Genomic DNA, 16,724 nt, shown 5'->3' on the forward strand with positions numbered 1-16,724 from the left:
GGAATAGATGCCTCACTTCTTAAGGTAACCCCTCTCATCTAAGGGAGAGGATTCCATCCCAACTCTTCAAATCAAATTTCTATATCCAACCCCACCAGCACCAGGATGGTGGTGAGGATGGGGCAATTTGACCTTCCTCAGCCCTTGACATGTCCTAGTGTTTCTCAAGATGTGGTCTCCAGACCACCTGCCTCTCATGGGCTGAAAGTCCCTGTAAGAAATGAAGCTTCTCTAAATGCAATGTGGAATCCTAGAACAGATAAAGAACATCAGTGGAAAATCTGGTGAAATCCAAATGAAGTCTGGAGTTAACAGTAGTGCGTTAATGTTGACTTCTTAGTTTAACAAATGTGCTATGATAATATGTTAATATTAGGGCAAAATGGATATATCTTTGCAACTTTTCTGTAAACCTAAAATAATTCTAAAAGTTTACTAAAACAGAACAAAAAGACCTAATTCTTGGATCCCAAATTAATCTCAATTCCTGGAGCTGAAGCCTGGGAATCTACATTTCTAATAGGAACCCCAAATGATTCTTATGCAGACACAAATTTGAAAACTAGTCTTTCAATTCCCTTTCCATTCCATGCCTGAATGGCTGCTTCCTCCTCGTTTTACTTACCTTAACCTGATTTAATCTTTTAGATCCTCTCAACCCTAAAATATAAGTACTATCATTATCCCCCTTTCACAGATGAGAAAGTACTAAGATGCAGTACACAAATGAAGTACTAAGAGCTTAAGTAATTTGTTCAGGATCAACAGCCCATGAATGATGGAGCTGGGAGTTGAATCCCTAATCAGTCTAGCTCCCAAATCTATGCACAGAACCATTCTACTTCCTCTCATTCTGTTGCACGTAAGAGCTCTGTAACTAAATCACTAAAAGAAGCATTATTACCTATTTCTCCAACTTCCTAAGTCCAACAGTGCCCCCCTTTTCCACTGGGGGGAATGAACAATGAGAAAGCATTGGGAAGATGTGCCAACTAGAGACCTGTACGGGTAAGGCACAGTGGCTCTTGCACCAGGATCCAGCTCAACTGCTGTATTTTCTGTTCTCCCAAATGCCCTAACATGTACCAATCTAATAATGCTCATAGTACTCACTTTAATGCTAAATGAATTATCTCAGGTTTGCTAAGCATCTGTCCAGATTGTCAGGGAAGTGCCAACTCTAAATCAATTTACAGTTGGCCCTCCGTATCCACAGGTTCTGCATCAGTGGATTCAACCAACCATGGATTGAAAATATTTAGGGAAAAAAATTTCAGAAAGTTACAGAAAGCAAAACTTGAATTTGCTGCACACCACCAACCATTTGCATTATATTTACAACTACTTACTTAGGATTTGTATTTGGTGTTATGAGTAATCCAGACATGACTTAAAGTATAAAGGAGGGTGCGGGGGAAGATGGGAGGATTGTGCATAGGTTATATGCAAATACTGCACCGTTTTATATAAGGGACTTGAGCATCCATGGATTTTGGTATGGGGTGGCACGGGGGGGAGGGAGACTACTGGAACCAGTTACCCACAAATACAGAGGGAGAACCATATATCCTCTTATCTTATCTGGGTTCCCTGACTTGTATTTAGACCTTAATACAAAGTTGTGGATCTAACTGCTGAATGATAAAGTTTTGGGAGTCTCTGACTGCAAACCAGACACACACAACAACAGCAGCACTTCTATCCAAATTGCTTCAGTACAGAGTACAGATGGAGGGTTGATAAAATAGAACACAATCTCAGGTAATGTCTCTGTTCTTATGTGTATTTTCCTTCATTTCTTCAAGTGAATCATGAAACAATCACAGGATCAGCAGGAGAAATCTATGAAGTATATTCAGGTAAAACATGTTTTCATTAGTTCTCCTTCTGGTGACTGGAATTTCTTTGATTTTATTATCAATAAAAACGTTGCCACTTATTATTCAAAGTACATCTGAGAAATCTGATCATGAAGTTAGAATGCACATACCTCCTTCAGATACTCTTAGAAACCAGTGTCTCTCCATGAAAGCATGAGAAAAATACTTGTACAGCATCTTATTTGCTTTACCATTGCTTTAATGCACTTTAAAATTTATCTACATTAATTGGGAACAAAGAAACAAAAATAGACATTTCTTTGTTTTTCATAAATAACTACTCTCCATATTTGATAAAAATCTCAAAGCATTATTTTAACTTCCCACAAATATAATACATACAATTTTTTTTTTCTGAAATAATAAGGTCAGCAAATTAAGTATCTTGACACTAATATAACCACATACAACTGCTATTCTACTGACTTCCAGGAACAAAACAAAAACAGAAAACTTCTTATCAAGATGCTCTGGGTTTCCTTTTGCTAGTGTTAGGGATCTGGAATTATAATCATCTGCCAGTAATAATTTTATAGATTCTAGTTGATTGTCTACAAATAAAATATCGCTGGCTCTGCTTTGTGAGTTCTGGATTTGACATGACACTGACAATACCGCATGGGACAGGCACTATACACACATGGAAATCAGAAAAAGTACTGAATGCCCTGGACTCCAACTACTGACTCAGTATGTGCCTCATTTGGCTCAGTAATAAATTCACCTGCACCAAACCCGTATCAGAAGTCACTAAATCTCTCATATATATAATATATATTATTTATATACACATCCACAACACATACATACTATACATACAGTTTGTAACAACATGAAGTAGTATTGTCTTCAAATGATGTACCACAGACTGAAATAAATCCTGTAATTGTCATCAAGCTGCTAGAAGCTTTTGAGAGTTCTGAGCCAGGTTACTTAGTTACTTTCATCCTGCCTACCCTTCATTCACCCTGCTTTAATGTCTTGGTAGCTTTTTCTTTCAAAACCACCCTCCTCAACCCAGGCGTATTTCTTTCCCAGGATCACTTGATTGGACTTTGGAGGCAAGAAAGGGCATGCAGGGGGAGCAGGAAATCCTCAGCCACTGTACCTCACACCTGCCTAGATTTGTGATGTTCTCTGTCCTGTTGGCCACATTCGGTGTTAGAAAGCAGTTATTCAAAGCTTTGTCCCTCCTACCCCCCTTGGTCTTTCTGTAGAGCACAAAAGTGAAAGAAGCCTCTTTAGCAGGGGTAGCAGTTCATTAAAATATACAACTACATTTCCTAGCTCTGGGGTTCCCATTCTGTACTTGAGACTGCAGGTCACGGATGCTGTTATTAAGGTGCGGTGTGGGATCCATGAGGTTTTCTCCTGGCAGCCGGTGTCAGGATTAGTGCAGCCCTAGCCCAGGAGGAAATGGCCTAATGAATACCAACTTGGAAACAGTGCTGTCAGCACATTATTTAAGCTTGTACATTGCTCACAATTACACACAACACACACACAGGCTTATCACTGGAAATGACTACGAGAAAACATGACAAAGGTTTGCAAGGATAAACCAATAAGGCACCAAGAATACTTATTTTCAGCCAATTTAGACAACTTCAAAGTGTGAGGTTAATAATATAAATTAAAACGACTTCCTAAGTCTTATCAACTGATTTACTGAGAGGTCACATATTAGTTCCTTCTAAATCTTTACCCCCTAATCTGTGACGGGAGACGTTGCTTACAATTGAACCATGAAAGGGACAGCCCAAAAGCTGTACATGTGAAACTAAACTGGGCCTTAAATCCTCACTAAAATCACAGAGCTGGCTGTGAAGAAGTTGCTAAACCACCCCACAACCTTCCATTTTATAACTGTTTTCATGAGTATGGATTGTTTGCCTAATAAAAATAAAAATCAGAAGAAAACAGCATATGAGATGGAAATAGGGGGCAACCATAGATAGATGGGCTTCTCTGCCCTGGGTAGCGGTAGGGGTGGCTGAGGTAAGACTTGAGGGAAGCAGGTGGGCTTCATCTTTGAGGGAAGGGAGGGGGAGAGCAGCGGTGAGAACAGAGGCTGAAAAGAGAGGCAGCTCTGAGAGTTGGCCTGGACCTAGACCTCCAAATGCATTACCTGTATTGCCTCTCCTTGGCTTAGTATCCTTTGTCTTAACTGTCTTTTTTTTTTTTAAAAGTAACTTGGTTGTTCTTTTTAGGTTTGGTATGTTGCCAAAATGAAAAATAGTTGTTTTAAAAGGAAGAATTAAATCACTTCAACCACATCATCCCACAACTTTTAGATACATTCTGCATCATCTTTACACTCCTCCACAAAAAAAAAAAAAAAAGGAAGAGGAAAAACCCAAATTAGGCACAATGACCTAAGGCAGCAGAATAATCTATGTACTTTCTGGGAAGACATGTTAACTGAGGGAAGAGGTCAAGGTGATCAGAGAAGTTCCTCATTTGAAAAACAAGAGAGGAACTGGCCCTCAGGCAGGGGATCTATTTCAAGGTTCTAAGAAGCTTCTGAACAAGTAGAGGAATTAGATGTGCAAAAAGTTCTGTAGCTCTGTGTACAAGGTTTTGTCGAATATACTGAAATTTTGATTCAGAGGATGAGTGTGTAAGAGCAGTGCATTTTTATAAACGTGAATAGCTTTTGAAAGTCCATGAAAACTATAACACCAGGCTTCTTTCCACCAGCAAAGTGCTTAAATCCACTATGGAAACTATACACTTGTTTACTTAATATCCATAATGTAAAAACTGACCTGGGCTTAAATCTGACTTTTCCAACTTTGGTATAAATGAAGCGCAAATCCCTACACTTGTTGTTTTTCTAGGGAGACATCCCCAAATTTTAATTGTTTTTGCCATTTTAGCTTCTTAAATTTAGTCCCCACTCAGTCCTGGTCACTGGTATTCTGCTGGCCAATGCACTGTCACCCCCTTCCCCAGTAATGGCCTCACACTCTTCTTGAATGAATGATTAAATAGATTAGGAAAGCAAACAGAATTTTTAACAGTAAAGTATGTATGCGTGGTGTGTGTACGTGTGTATTCATCAATACATAGGCTTTCATATATAAATGCGGGAATGGTTCAACAGATTAGAAAAGCAAACAGAATTCTCTAACAGTAAAGTGTGTGCTCATCACTATATAGGCTTTCTCAGAAGAGGAGGAAGAGAAAAATATATTGAGGTGAGTGGGGGGGAACAGCTTTCCTTTTGCTACACTGATCCATGTTTTAAAAGCTTATGCAAGGGTGTTATGGGTCTCATTTGTTTTCAGAGGCCGCAGAGAGCAGTGTCTCGATGCTTTTGGAATATCTGGCTGTAATCTAGTCCAAAGTCCAGGGACACTTATTTTCCCCCACCGCTGCCAGTGTTTGTTCACAGGTAGCCAGCCTCCCTCCCCCCGTTCAAGCACCTCCTTCAAGGGTGGGTGTGGTTTCTAATCACAGCTCTCCAGGAGAGGAGGAATAAGAAAAGCAAAAAGACTGTTTAACATGATAAAGGAGGTGGGATCGGGGTGGAGCAGATAAGAGAGGTGTTGGAAATTTACTTAATTACAGGAGGTATATCCATTTTAGTCCTTAAATGTAAAAAGGAGCCCTCTTCAGCACTATCGCTAATAAGTCCTTCCAGAAGAAGGAAGTGGGTTTCTTTTTACCAAAATTTTAACACAAGTTTAAAAAAGTGGGATCACCGAAGCCTATTAAGAACCACCCACTCCTCCGGCACAAAGCTGCCATCTTAACAGTCTAGAATTCAAGTTCAACCAATCACCATCCCTTAGGTTCGCACTCTTCCAAATATTTATTCCGGACACTGCAATGCTACCTCTAACTTATTCAAGCAAAGCTGGCACTGTTAAGAATGAGAATGATTACAAGTACTACAGAAAAGAAACCGAAGCTTGCTAAACGAAGCTAGGACGGACACATTACAATCTCTAAACATTGCCTAACCTTGTCACTTTCCGGAGGCCCTAACCACACTATGCTCCCCCACCTCCTTGGTATGACTTAGGGTGTCCCCTAACTTAGGAACTATAAACAGGGACAAGCAGCTCACCTTAAAGCATCTTGGACACTTTAAGCAGTGGAAGGAGAAACAACCTGGAAAAGCACACGGAACAACTTCCCAGTCACAGCAACTTTCACTGTTCACATTATTTTTAAAGACACAAGTATAGGAAATATATTTTCCCAATTTAGACCACACAGTTCAAAGACACCTGAACCAAGTGGAACTTCATTATAATGCCAACTTTAGGATTGTAAAGCCCCCAAAGCAAAGGTAAATTTTGTTGCCAAAATGCAACAAAGTTAAAAATTAAGAAAACTACATATAAATTAAAAACAGGGTTCCTCTTGAAAAGGCGGTAAGATAGAACAGACGTGAGCTGAGCCCCTTTGAGAAGTCCTGGGACAGGTACTCCCCTTGAAACGGTCCCTTTCCCCTCTCTCCAAGTTGCCCCGGGAGGGGGCAATCAGCACCAAGAAGGTAAACGGAAGTGACCTTGGCAAAGCTACCAAACAAAACAACCTCCCTCCCTCAACTCCCGGCCCCGGTCCCGGTCCCTCGGCCTCGGCCTCCTCCTACACGTGCGACAGGGACACCTGCTTGTGGTAGGCGGCGGCGGCGGCGGCGGCGGGGCCCGGCGGCGCGGTCCTGCCCGTGAGCGCTGCGCTCGCCTCGGCGTAGTCCCCGGCGGCCGTGGCGCCGCCGCTCTTGTGGCCCCGCCGCGGGCGGCAGCAGCAGCGGCTGGTGAAGCGCCGCCACGACTCCACAGTCTTGCCGGACCAAATCCAAACGCCCGACGTGATGCCCACCACAAGGCACATGAAGTACTTGAGCATGAGCACCCAGTACTCGGGCTTGGCGCGCGGCTGGCCGGAGTCCGGGCCGGGGCACGCGCAGGTGAGCGCAGCCTCCCAGCTCTCGCGATAGTGCTGTTCGTACAGGTAGCAGGCCACCACGATGCTGGCTGGCACAGTGTAGAGCAGCGTGAAGATGCCGATGCGGATCATGAGCTTCTCCAGCTTGTCCGTCTTGGTGCCGCCCTGCTTGATGACGCTGCGGATGCGGAAGAGCGACACGAAGCCCGCCAGGAGGAAGAGCGTGCCCACCAGCAGGTAGAGCACCAGCGGGCCCAGCACGAAGCCACGCAGCGAGTTCAGGTTCTGGTTCCCCACGTAGCAGATGCCGGCCACCGGGTCCCCGTCCACGGAGCTCAGTGCCAGCGCAGTGATGGACTTGACACTGGGGATGAGCCACGCGGCCAGGTGGAAGTACTGCGCATAGCCCGCAATGGCCTCGTTGCCCCACTTCATGCCAGCCGCCAAGAACCAGGTGAGCGACAGGATGACCCACCAGATGGAGCTGGCCATGCCAAAGAAGTAGACCAGCAGGAAGACGACAGTGCACAGCGCAGGGCCCGTTGTCTCGTAGTGGATGTGGCTGTGCTCGCGGCTGCAGGCGACGCTGGCATGGCCCACGACCAGGCGCACCAGGAAGCCCAGAGACACGCACAGGTAGCAGGCTGACAGGAAGATGATGGGGCGCTCAGGGTAGCGGAAGCGTTCCATGTCTATTAAGAAGGTGGCCACCGTGGTGGAGGTGGAGATGAAGCACAGTACAGACCACAGGCCGATCCAGAAGGTGGCGAACGTGCGCTCGTCGGGGCTGAAGGACGGCTGGTAGCAGGGCACCGCGCAGTTGGGTACCTGGCCCGTCCTCACCTTGTTGTAAAGCGGGTGCGACTCCTTGAGAATGGGCACGAAGGGCTCGCGGCACTTGCACACCGACGGGCCCCCGGCGGCGCAGTCACTCCCCGAGGCCGGCGACCCCGGCAGGCCTGAGAGGGTGGGCTTGGCCGGGAAGGGCCTGGGGGGCGCCGTGGTGGCCTCGCTGCGGTTGTAATCCATGCACAGGACCTCGGCGTCGCGGCCCAGCACCGGGAGGCGGTCGCAGCTCATGCGTTCCGGCCAGGCAAAGCCATACTGGCGCATGAGCGGCGAGCAGCCGGCCTTGGCGCGCTCGCACACCGAGCGGCAGGGCGGCAGCGGCTTGTGGTAGTCGGGCAGGCAGATGGGCGTGTACATGGAGCACAGGAAGAAACGCAGGTCCGGCGAGCAGTGAATCTCCACCAGCGGCCAGAACTGGTGCACCTCCAGACCCGCCTCGTCCTGCGTGTCGTGGTTGAACTGGTTGGGCATGTGCGTCAGGTTGTAGCCGATGCCGCGGCACATGGGCACTGTGATTTCCTGGCACACCGGGGCCTTGGAGGCGGCCGCCGCCCGGCCCGCCAGCTGCGCTAGGAGCAGCAGCAGCAGCGAAGGCGGCGCGGACGGGTCAGGCCGAGCCATAGCCCCCTCCCTCCCCTCGTCTCCCGCAGCCTGCGCGGGGCCAGCTCAGGCAGGGGAAACCGGGATCCGGGCTTCCCTCTCCGCCGACTTGTGTGGCGCCGGGACTGGCAACCTGTTGGTTTCTTTTTCTTCTAAAGAAATCCGTCCAAAGATAAACTGTTTCGGGAGGGCGCTGCCTCCGCAGGGAGCGCTCAGCTCTTCGCTGGATAGGGCTGGGGAGGGACGGTTAGGGCTCCGATTCCAAGGAAAGGACTCTTTAAAAAAGAAGGTGGGGGAGAAGAAAAATTGCAACCACTCCCAATTAGAGGGGCGTCAACGGCACAATCCCCGCAAGCGGTCTCCAAAACTCTAAGTTAACCTCTCTCCCTCCCCTCCTCTCCCCTCCACCTCCTGGAACCAAACTACAGACTCCCCGCCCCTCACCCCGCCTCCTTTCTCGCAGGGCCTGCCAGCCTGCACCCCAAGGTCAGAGCGCTCAGCCCCCCGGAAAAGGGCAGAGGACCGGGAAAAGAACGGGGAGAAGGGGAAGGCGCGGGCTCTCACCTCTGAGGATCCCGAGAGAAGCAGATAGTCCGTAGGCAGCCTGGGCCCTCCGTCTCTGGGACACTTCGCTCAGAAACGCGACTCAGAGACAGGCTGGCATCGGGAAAGTTTGGCGATAGGCTGGGTACCCGAGGAGGCAGCACATGGCAGCAGGTGGGGGCGTCTCAGAGAGGGGGTCGCCCCCTGAACGAGGTCGCCGCAGACCGGTCATTCGCCCTCACCTCCTCCGGGGCCCCCCGCATGATCCGGGCGGGGCAGGACGGGGGGCAGGCCGTGCGTTCCACCAGGGTCCGGGAGCCGGACGAAGGGCGAGCGCGCCTGGCAGCACCTGGGCAAGAGGAAGGCGGTGTGCGGCGACCGCGGGATCCCGCCGCCTCACAGCACGGCGAGCAGCCAGCGCTGGCCCCGCCGGGACTGCATGGTGCGCGCCCGCCGCCGCGTCCCGCCCGCCGCTCTCCTCCTCCCCTGCAGGGGGATCCGCGCTCCAGCGGACTCCTGGGGGCGGTGGCGGTTCTCCCGGGACGCGCCGGGCTCCGCTCCTCCCCCGCGCTCTAGCACCCTTTGGCCCACCTCCGGCGGGTATTGAACTGCGCGCGGCGGCGGCAGCGGCGGCGCTGGCCGCAGTGGAGTCACGGCCTCGGGCTGACTGGCCTCTCCCGCCCAGCCTGGGTCACCTGCTTCTAATGCCCGCCGGGAGGCTCCGCCCCTGCCCCGCCCCTTCGCGCTGGGGCTCGGTTGGTGGGCCGCCCCGCCACGCTCTCCGCGCGTCCCCGCCCACTGCCCCGCGGGCTCAGCCTCTCCCCAGGCGCCCTCCGGCCCCGCCTGGAGCTGGCAGCCGAGGAGCGTGGGCCAATCGCCGGCCGGGAAGCTGTGGGGGGCGGGGCGAATGCTAATCACGCCTTCTTGAGACCCGGAGCGGGAAACCCTAGCTAGAAGTCCCTCCTGAGTTCTCTGCTGGCTCCCACTGGTGCGGGGCTCACTTTCCCGTAATGTTCTAGCTTATGAACCCTAGCTTCCAGGGCACCTACCAGGTCTCCTATCTGCAGCTAAGCATCCTTAGAGTCCAGCGCTTGTTTAAAAGAACTGCTCAAAGAATCATTCTTAACCGTGGCACCTGTCTCCTTTCTGCGCTGCCCTCACCAGGTGAGCTCAAATTGAGAGAAGTACAAATGCTTACTGAGCCCCTACTGTGTGTCAGACGGCGCGTTAATCGTTCTCATCTTAATACAGGATGTCTCAGATCCTTACAACAATTCTATGAGGCAGGCACTCCTTATAGGTGAAGAAACAGAGTTTGGAAGCATACCAAGGGAACCGAGCTAATGATAGTTCCCCCAAGAAAGCCACAGCCTAGATAATCTTGTTCAGGGCGGTATTCCGAGCGCCTAGCACAGAGTAGGCTCTCAAATGGCAAACCCGGGATTCGAACCGAGATAGTTGGGACGCGACATCCAGTTTTTACCACCTCCTCCCCCCTCCCCCCATATGCGACCGGTTATCTCCCAGGCTTTAACCTTTACTTTTGCATTTCGTAACAAAATCTCACTGTTGCGACAAGAAAGTGATTTTCTTTCTGTCTTTGGAAGACTCCAGACATGTTAGTCCTTTATCAGTTTATCGGGTTAAAAATCCAGGCAGTTCGAAGTCGCCCGCAGAGAAAAGCAACACTGGCTCCGGGCTCTGTGATGGGCAGGGGCCGGCCCCCCCGCCCCGGGGCTACCCGCTGCTTAGCCGCGCACCCGCGCGCCGCCGGGGATCCGGGGCGCACGGAGCAGCGGGGGCCCGCGCGAAGATCTGCTGGGCGCCTCGACCACTGGGACGCACTGTGGCGCTCTCCAGATGGGTTATTATGCTGCAAGTTTTAAATGTCCTAAAAATGCCTCTTTTCTACATGTTCTAATTAGGTTGGAAGACTGAGGTGTTTAACATTCTTGAAATTCATTCACACGCATACAAAGAGGGTTTGAATTGTTTCCCGCTCCCCCCACCCCTTCCTTCTACTGGGAAGAAGGCAGAAAAAAGGCAGGAGGACCTGAGTTCTTGAGGGACTCAGGACTGCACTTTAGGGCTGAGTCGTTCTTGTGTCCTGGATCCCACTTACACAGACTGGGAGACAAAATTGCAGAATAGCCCTCTTCCTCCTGCTTATCAACAAGACTTTGTGAGAAATAATGAGGAATACGTGTATTAATCCCAGCCTCAAAGTTAAAAGAAATAAATATAAATCTCTTCACAAACATCAAAACCGTTAATAAATATGTTTAAAATGTACTTTACCTCTTTCATTCCCTGGGATTCTACAGGTGCTTATATTTTTTTGGTTTTTTTGGAACTACTTGGCACTCAGTGTCGGCAAACATCCCAGGGTTGAAAGTAGTGGGAGTTGAAAAGCTATGGAATAGCAATCAAAAAGAAAGGGAAACCCTCAGTGGAAAGTATGCACAGATTGTGAACATGCCAAGAGAGGCTGCCTCATTCTGTGGCCTGTATGCAACATGTGTATTATTGGGGATGGACAAGTGTTGGCTAATAATAAAAATTATTTGAAGTTGGAGAATGTTAATCACTCATGCTGGAATTTAGCCAGAATACATGTGTTATTTCACTTGGTTCTGACTCAAAGGATGTTATCTCCTAGTCTGTAAACCTCTCCCTTCTTAATCAACAGGGAGATGTTATTTTTGCTTGGAGATCTCTAATAATAGTAGTAATAATAGCGGGAAAACTTGGCCAAAAGAAACGTATTTTGCATTGTATAGCTTTTTGTATCATTTGAATTTTTGCTTTTCTACATATAGTATTTCACTTTAAAGGCAGTTTAAAATATGCTGTTTAACATGTATTAGGCAGGGTGCTACATAATTCATCATTCATAATTCAGTTAGCTCATTTGATCCTCGCAACAATCAGATGGAACTGGCATCATAATGGCTTCCTTGAAGTTACATATTTAGTCCATGGAAAGGACAGAAATCACAATTTTCTTCTGGATCATAGTTATTGTTTAACAAACTGGAAAACACTGAATTATTTTTAAAGATGCAATTTTTAAGCAACTAGAACATTGCCAGGCATTCTTAGCTATTAATTCACTCATCTATCCTTCCATCTAGCCATCCATCCATCCATCCATCCATCCAAAAACACCAAATTTCTGACTTGAAGACACTACTGTTATATTAAACGTGTTGCTACAAAGTGGAATTCATGAGGTTCAACTTAAATTATTGTCCAAGGTGTACTTATTAATTGATGAAAATACAGAGGATCATGCCAAACATTCCATCTAGTAAGACTGTGACATTTCGAAAGTTTTGAAGTATTGGTTTTGGATTTTGTAATCAGAGAATAGTTATTGCATTTCTAATCTTACTAGACTTGTATTGATTATACACGTATAGTCTGTTGAGACACTTGAGAGTTCAATGCTATAGGAATGACTGGACAGGTAGCCTCTGTATACTCTTCAATATCTTGATAATCAAGCCTGGGACAGTGTGCTGCCCATAGATGCCTTTGGTAAATATTTGTGAAATAAATGGATGAATAAATGGCAACTGAGATTAACTTTTTAAACTTTAGCAAGTGGCATTGAATCCTTGGATAAAGCTTACCTTATGAGCTATATATATCTCTGAGGTTGACCATCCCCTGTTAAATGCAGCATGAGTCCAAACCTTGGCTCTTCCTTTACTAGCTGCAACTTTGGACAAGTCACACAACAGCTCCAGGTCCTCTTTCCTCATCTGTAAAGTGGAGTTACCCCTCATAGAGTTGTAGTGAGGGGTAAATGAATTTATATGGTAAAGAGCTTAAAACCATGTCTAGTGCCTCGTAACTCTATTTAAGTCTGTTATTAGTTTCTACTGGGTTCATGCTATTTTTCTGTTTTCCCACTCTATTTTCTTTTGTGTATCACTTTAATAATGGGAAAAAAGTTACATTTTTTAGATGTACAGGCATACCTCAGAGATATTGTGGGTTTGCTTCCAGACCACTGCAATAAAGGAAATATCACAATAAAGTGAGTCACATGGATTTTTTGGTTTTCCAGTAATGTCTATAAAACTTATGTTTACACTATTCTTCAGTCTATTAAGTGTGCAAGAGCATTCTGTCTTAAAAAAAAGTACATATTTTAACTTAAAAATACTTTATTTCTAAAAAATGCTAACCATCATCTGACAACTCAGGGTTGTCACAAACCTTCAATTTGTGAAAAAGCAAAGTCTGCGAAGCGCAATCAAATGAGGTATGCCTGTACTTTATGTCTGAGCACACTCCCAGCTGTCACCAGCTATCTCTAGCATTTAGATATTAGCTAGATTTTATGCCAAAGCAGGGATCATTTCACTTGCCCTGGATCAAAGTGCGTACACCTGACATAAGCAACCAGCCCGCAAGTGTGCGAGTCTGCACAGCGCTGGCACAGGACAGACACCCACAAGCCAACTTGAAATCCCTCACAGGTATTTCCAGACTAGCTTTTTCCATGTCCTAGAGCATTTCTGATAACTCCTCTTCTCATCAGATCAGACACCTCTAGATGAGAAACCCAGACACTAATCAGAGGATTAACATGATGAGTCATTTATCCAGGTTCATAATAAGAATGCCTTGTTCACATTATAAGTGGAATCATTCAACTATAATCTTTAGTCCTCTCCCCTCCTCCACTGTGGTGGAGATTATAGAAAAGTAAGAGCTTCTTTCTTCTTTCCCAGAGGCGATGGAAGCACTAATCTTTCCCACTCTCAGCAATGGCTCTCAGCTGCACATTAGAATCACCTGGGGAGCCTTAAGATATACTGATGCTTGGGCCCTACTGAATCAGAATCTCTGGTTGACGGACCCAGACATTGTTTCTTGGTTTCGTTTTATTTATTTATTTTTGTTGCCGTTTTGTTTTTAACTCTCCAGGTGATCCTGATTTTCAGCTAGGGTCGAGAGCCACTGACATAGATGGTTTTGTTATTTCCTCAGCACAGCCCCAAACTTGGGCCTAGCTGGATCTTCTGCAGAAAAGGGTTAATCACATCGTGATGTAAAATGGAACACCTCGGGAGAAAGTATAGAGAAGTACGTTCTAGTCTAATTGCATGTGAGTCTGTTTGGGCTGAAGGAAAGTATATGTATATGAAGTAAAAAATATGTAACAGAATTGTGGTACAGTGATGGCACAGTCAACAACAATGGTGGCCATAACAGTAACTGATGGGTATTGGGCATTTCCAATGTGCATGCACTGTGCTAGGCATTTTACATATATAATCTCTTTTACCCCCAAGAATCCCGTGAGGTTGATATTATCAACCCCATTTTATAGACGAAGAATCTGAGGTTCAGAAAGTAACTTGCTACACAATGGCACACACCTTCCAACTTGGGTTTTCCTCGCTCCAAAGGCTGTGCTGCCATTGATTGCAGACCTCGTTGTAGGCCCAGTAGTAGAGGGTCCTGAAAACCACCAGATGGTAACTCTTGAGATAAGCAACTTCCCTTGTTCCTTATCATCCCTTTCCTGGGGACCAGGTCAAATTTTCAATTCTGGTGTGGCCTCTTGTGTGGGGGACTAAAGTATGGAAAAGCTGAGGGCTCTGGATTCATCTAGAATCCAGTATAAGTCTAGAGCCACTTGTTCTTTGGGCTTTGCAGACCAGGCATGAGGTGGGGCACCCTTTAGACTAGATTTCAGGACCTGTCTGGTATCTTGGCAGAGGGAGCTTCAGTTCGGTAAATATTGATGCTGCACATGCTGTGAGCCAAACACTGGTGCCAGGGGTGCAAAGATGAAGAGGCATGGGCTTACCAGGCAGGACATGGTGGGAGCACAGAGGAAGCACCTGGCCCAACCTGGTGGCTCTGGGAAGACCCAGGCTGTGCCTGGAAGGCTGAATATGAATTAGGTGATCTATGAGTCAGGGTTTAGTACAGGAAATAGAAACCACTCTAGGTGTTTCAAACAGAGAAATATTTAATACTGAGAATCAAACAGAGGCTTACAAAGTTGATGAGCTGGAGGGGCAGAAGTCAGGGGGTACCCCTGGGCTATTGAGTTCATGGGCCTACCACAGTAGCTATGTTCCAGAAGTTGGGATGGTGCTGCAGCAAGGGCTCTTCACACCCATGAAACTGGTGACTAGACACTGAAACAGGACATTGAGTCCAACAGCATTAAATGCCTCTTAACATTATTGCTCAAACCTTGCTGGCCAACAGCAACAGCAACAGAATGATGCCTTCTCCTTGCATCTGCCTCCAAATCTTACACAAGTGCACCTGATTGACTGAACTTATTTCAGATCAAGACCCTAGCTGCAAGGGAGTCTGAAAAAAGTAGTTTTGCAGTTCTCAATCTCTTCAAGCAAATTACTAGAAGGATAGAATGGACGCTGGAGAGGCAATCACTAGTATCTACTATAGGAAAGGAAACTGAGAAGGACTTCCTAGACAGAGGAATCAGCACAAGTAAGGGGCACAAGGCCATGAAAGAGCACGATTCAAGTGGTGAACAGCTGGGCATGACTATGCTATCAGAAGCATCTGAATCAAGGTTTTTACCTGAAAGTGCACTCATGTCTAATCAACATATTTTTGATTAGTTAGATTCGTATGTACACTGTACACATGACACTCTTTCCTATTGATACAGCGCTTGATTTATTCAACTGACTACTAGTGCAGAGGAGAAAGGAAAGGAGCAAAAAGCATGAAAAAGAATAAATAAAATTGTTAGGTAATAGTCATCCACAAAGAAAACAGAACATTAACCTTCCCCAAGCCTAATGTTGCAAACGCTGTTGATTATGTGCCGAAGAGTCATCTCCCCTTTTTCCTTCCTAACAAAACCCCCATTATTTGTTTTGTTCTGTTTTGTTGGGGAATCCACCCTTTTCTGCATAGCCCTGTGCTTCAGGAGAGGCAGGAGCTTCAGGTCAAGCCCCAAGGAGTAACACGTGATTAGTCCAACTGCACGTGTTTCTCCCCTTCTTCTTATCAGCGTTTAGGTTACATACATGCATGGGACACAGTTCTAGCCAATAAGGCGTGTTGTGGGGGCCAATGTGAGGTAAGTCTGTCAGGGGCTTATGGGAAAGATCTTACTCCAAAGGAGAAGTAGTCCTCTCCCCTGCTGGGTATTGTTTTGTCTGCCTGTGATGCCTACCACTGTGGGCACCATCGTGCAACCACAAAAGAGCTAAGCTGACCCAGTGAAGAAGGATGGCATTGAGGCTGCCTGAACTGTTGGCCTCCAGACTTGTTGTTATATGATACAATATGCTGCTTATTTTTTAATACCTTTGAGTCCCTGTTTTCTTTCACTTGCAACCAAGAACATTGTAACTACTACATGCAGTCTGTACACTTAGGATGAGATCTGCCCACTTAAACTTGGCTAATGAAGTCTCTGGAGGAGATTTAAGGAGAAAAATTTATTCCCTCTTTTTTCCACCAGAAAAATTGTTATTTATCCTTCAAGAGCATTCAAGACCCACTCAAATGTCATTTCCATCAAGCTGAGTGCTTTGTTATTGCCTGTACTCCCACAGCCCTCCCACTACTTCTCTATTACAGCACTTTACTCATATACTCTTTCAGCAAATATTTATTGAGTACCTATTTTGGGCTTGGTAGTTTTAAGCACAGGGGTTACAGTAGGAAACTAAATGCATGGAGATTCCAATCTAGTAGAAGACAGAAAATGAATGAAAAAATTTAAATGTGATGACTCTTATCAAAGGGAAAAAAAAAGAATTCTTGTAAAAGAGGGGGAAATAACTACCTTGAAATTTATTTTATTGTACTGTGATTCTCTGTTCATATGTCAGTTTTTTCCACTAGATTGTGTGTTCTTGTAACCTCACATCACCCACCACTTCCCTGGGGGATTGCATTTTCCAAAGATGGCTGCGAAAACCTCTCCCATCC

The 16,724-nt window shown here is 46.5% G+C and overlaps 1 protein-coding gene across 1 annotated transcript; it reads right to left on the reverse strand.

The window, feature by feature from the left end:
- Positions 1-2,161: 2,161 nt before the first annotated feature.
- FZD5 (frizzled class receptor 5) lies at positions 2,162-9,441 on the reverse strand. Its single transcript, XM_061186876.1, has 2 exons — positions 8,796-9,441; positions 2,162-8,506 (listed from the first exon to the last, which is right to left on the reverse strand). The coding sequence occupies exon 2, from the start codon at positions 8,250-8,252 to the stop codon at positions 6,483-6,485; it is 1,770 nt and encodes a 589-aa protein (XP_061042859.1). The 5' UTR covers positions 8,253-8,506; positions 8,796-9,441; the 3' UTR covers positions 2,162-6,482.
- Positions 9,442-16,724: the final 7,283 nt, after the last annotated feature.

The sequence above is a fragment of the Eubalaena glacialis genome, chromosome 1 (genome assembly GCF_028564815.1).
Source record: "Eubalaena glacialis isolate mEubGla1 chromosome 1, mEubGla1.1.hap2.+ XY, whole genome shotgun sequence".
Classification (NCBI taxonomy): domain Eukaryota; kingdom Metazoa; phylum Chordata; class Mammalia; order Artiodactyla; family Balaenidae; genus Eubalaena; species Eubalaena glacialis.

What these genes read in the sequence shown, in the direction of transcription:
- FZD5 (XM_061186876.1), bottom strand. Translation starts at nt 8,252, where the DNA reads ATGGCTCGGCCTGACCCGTCCGCGCCGCCTTCGCTGCTGCTGCTGCTC.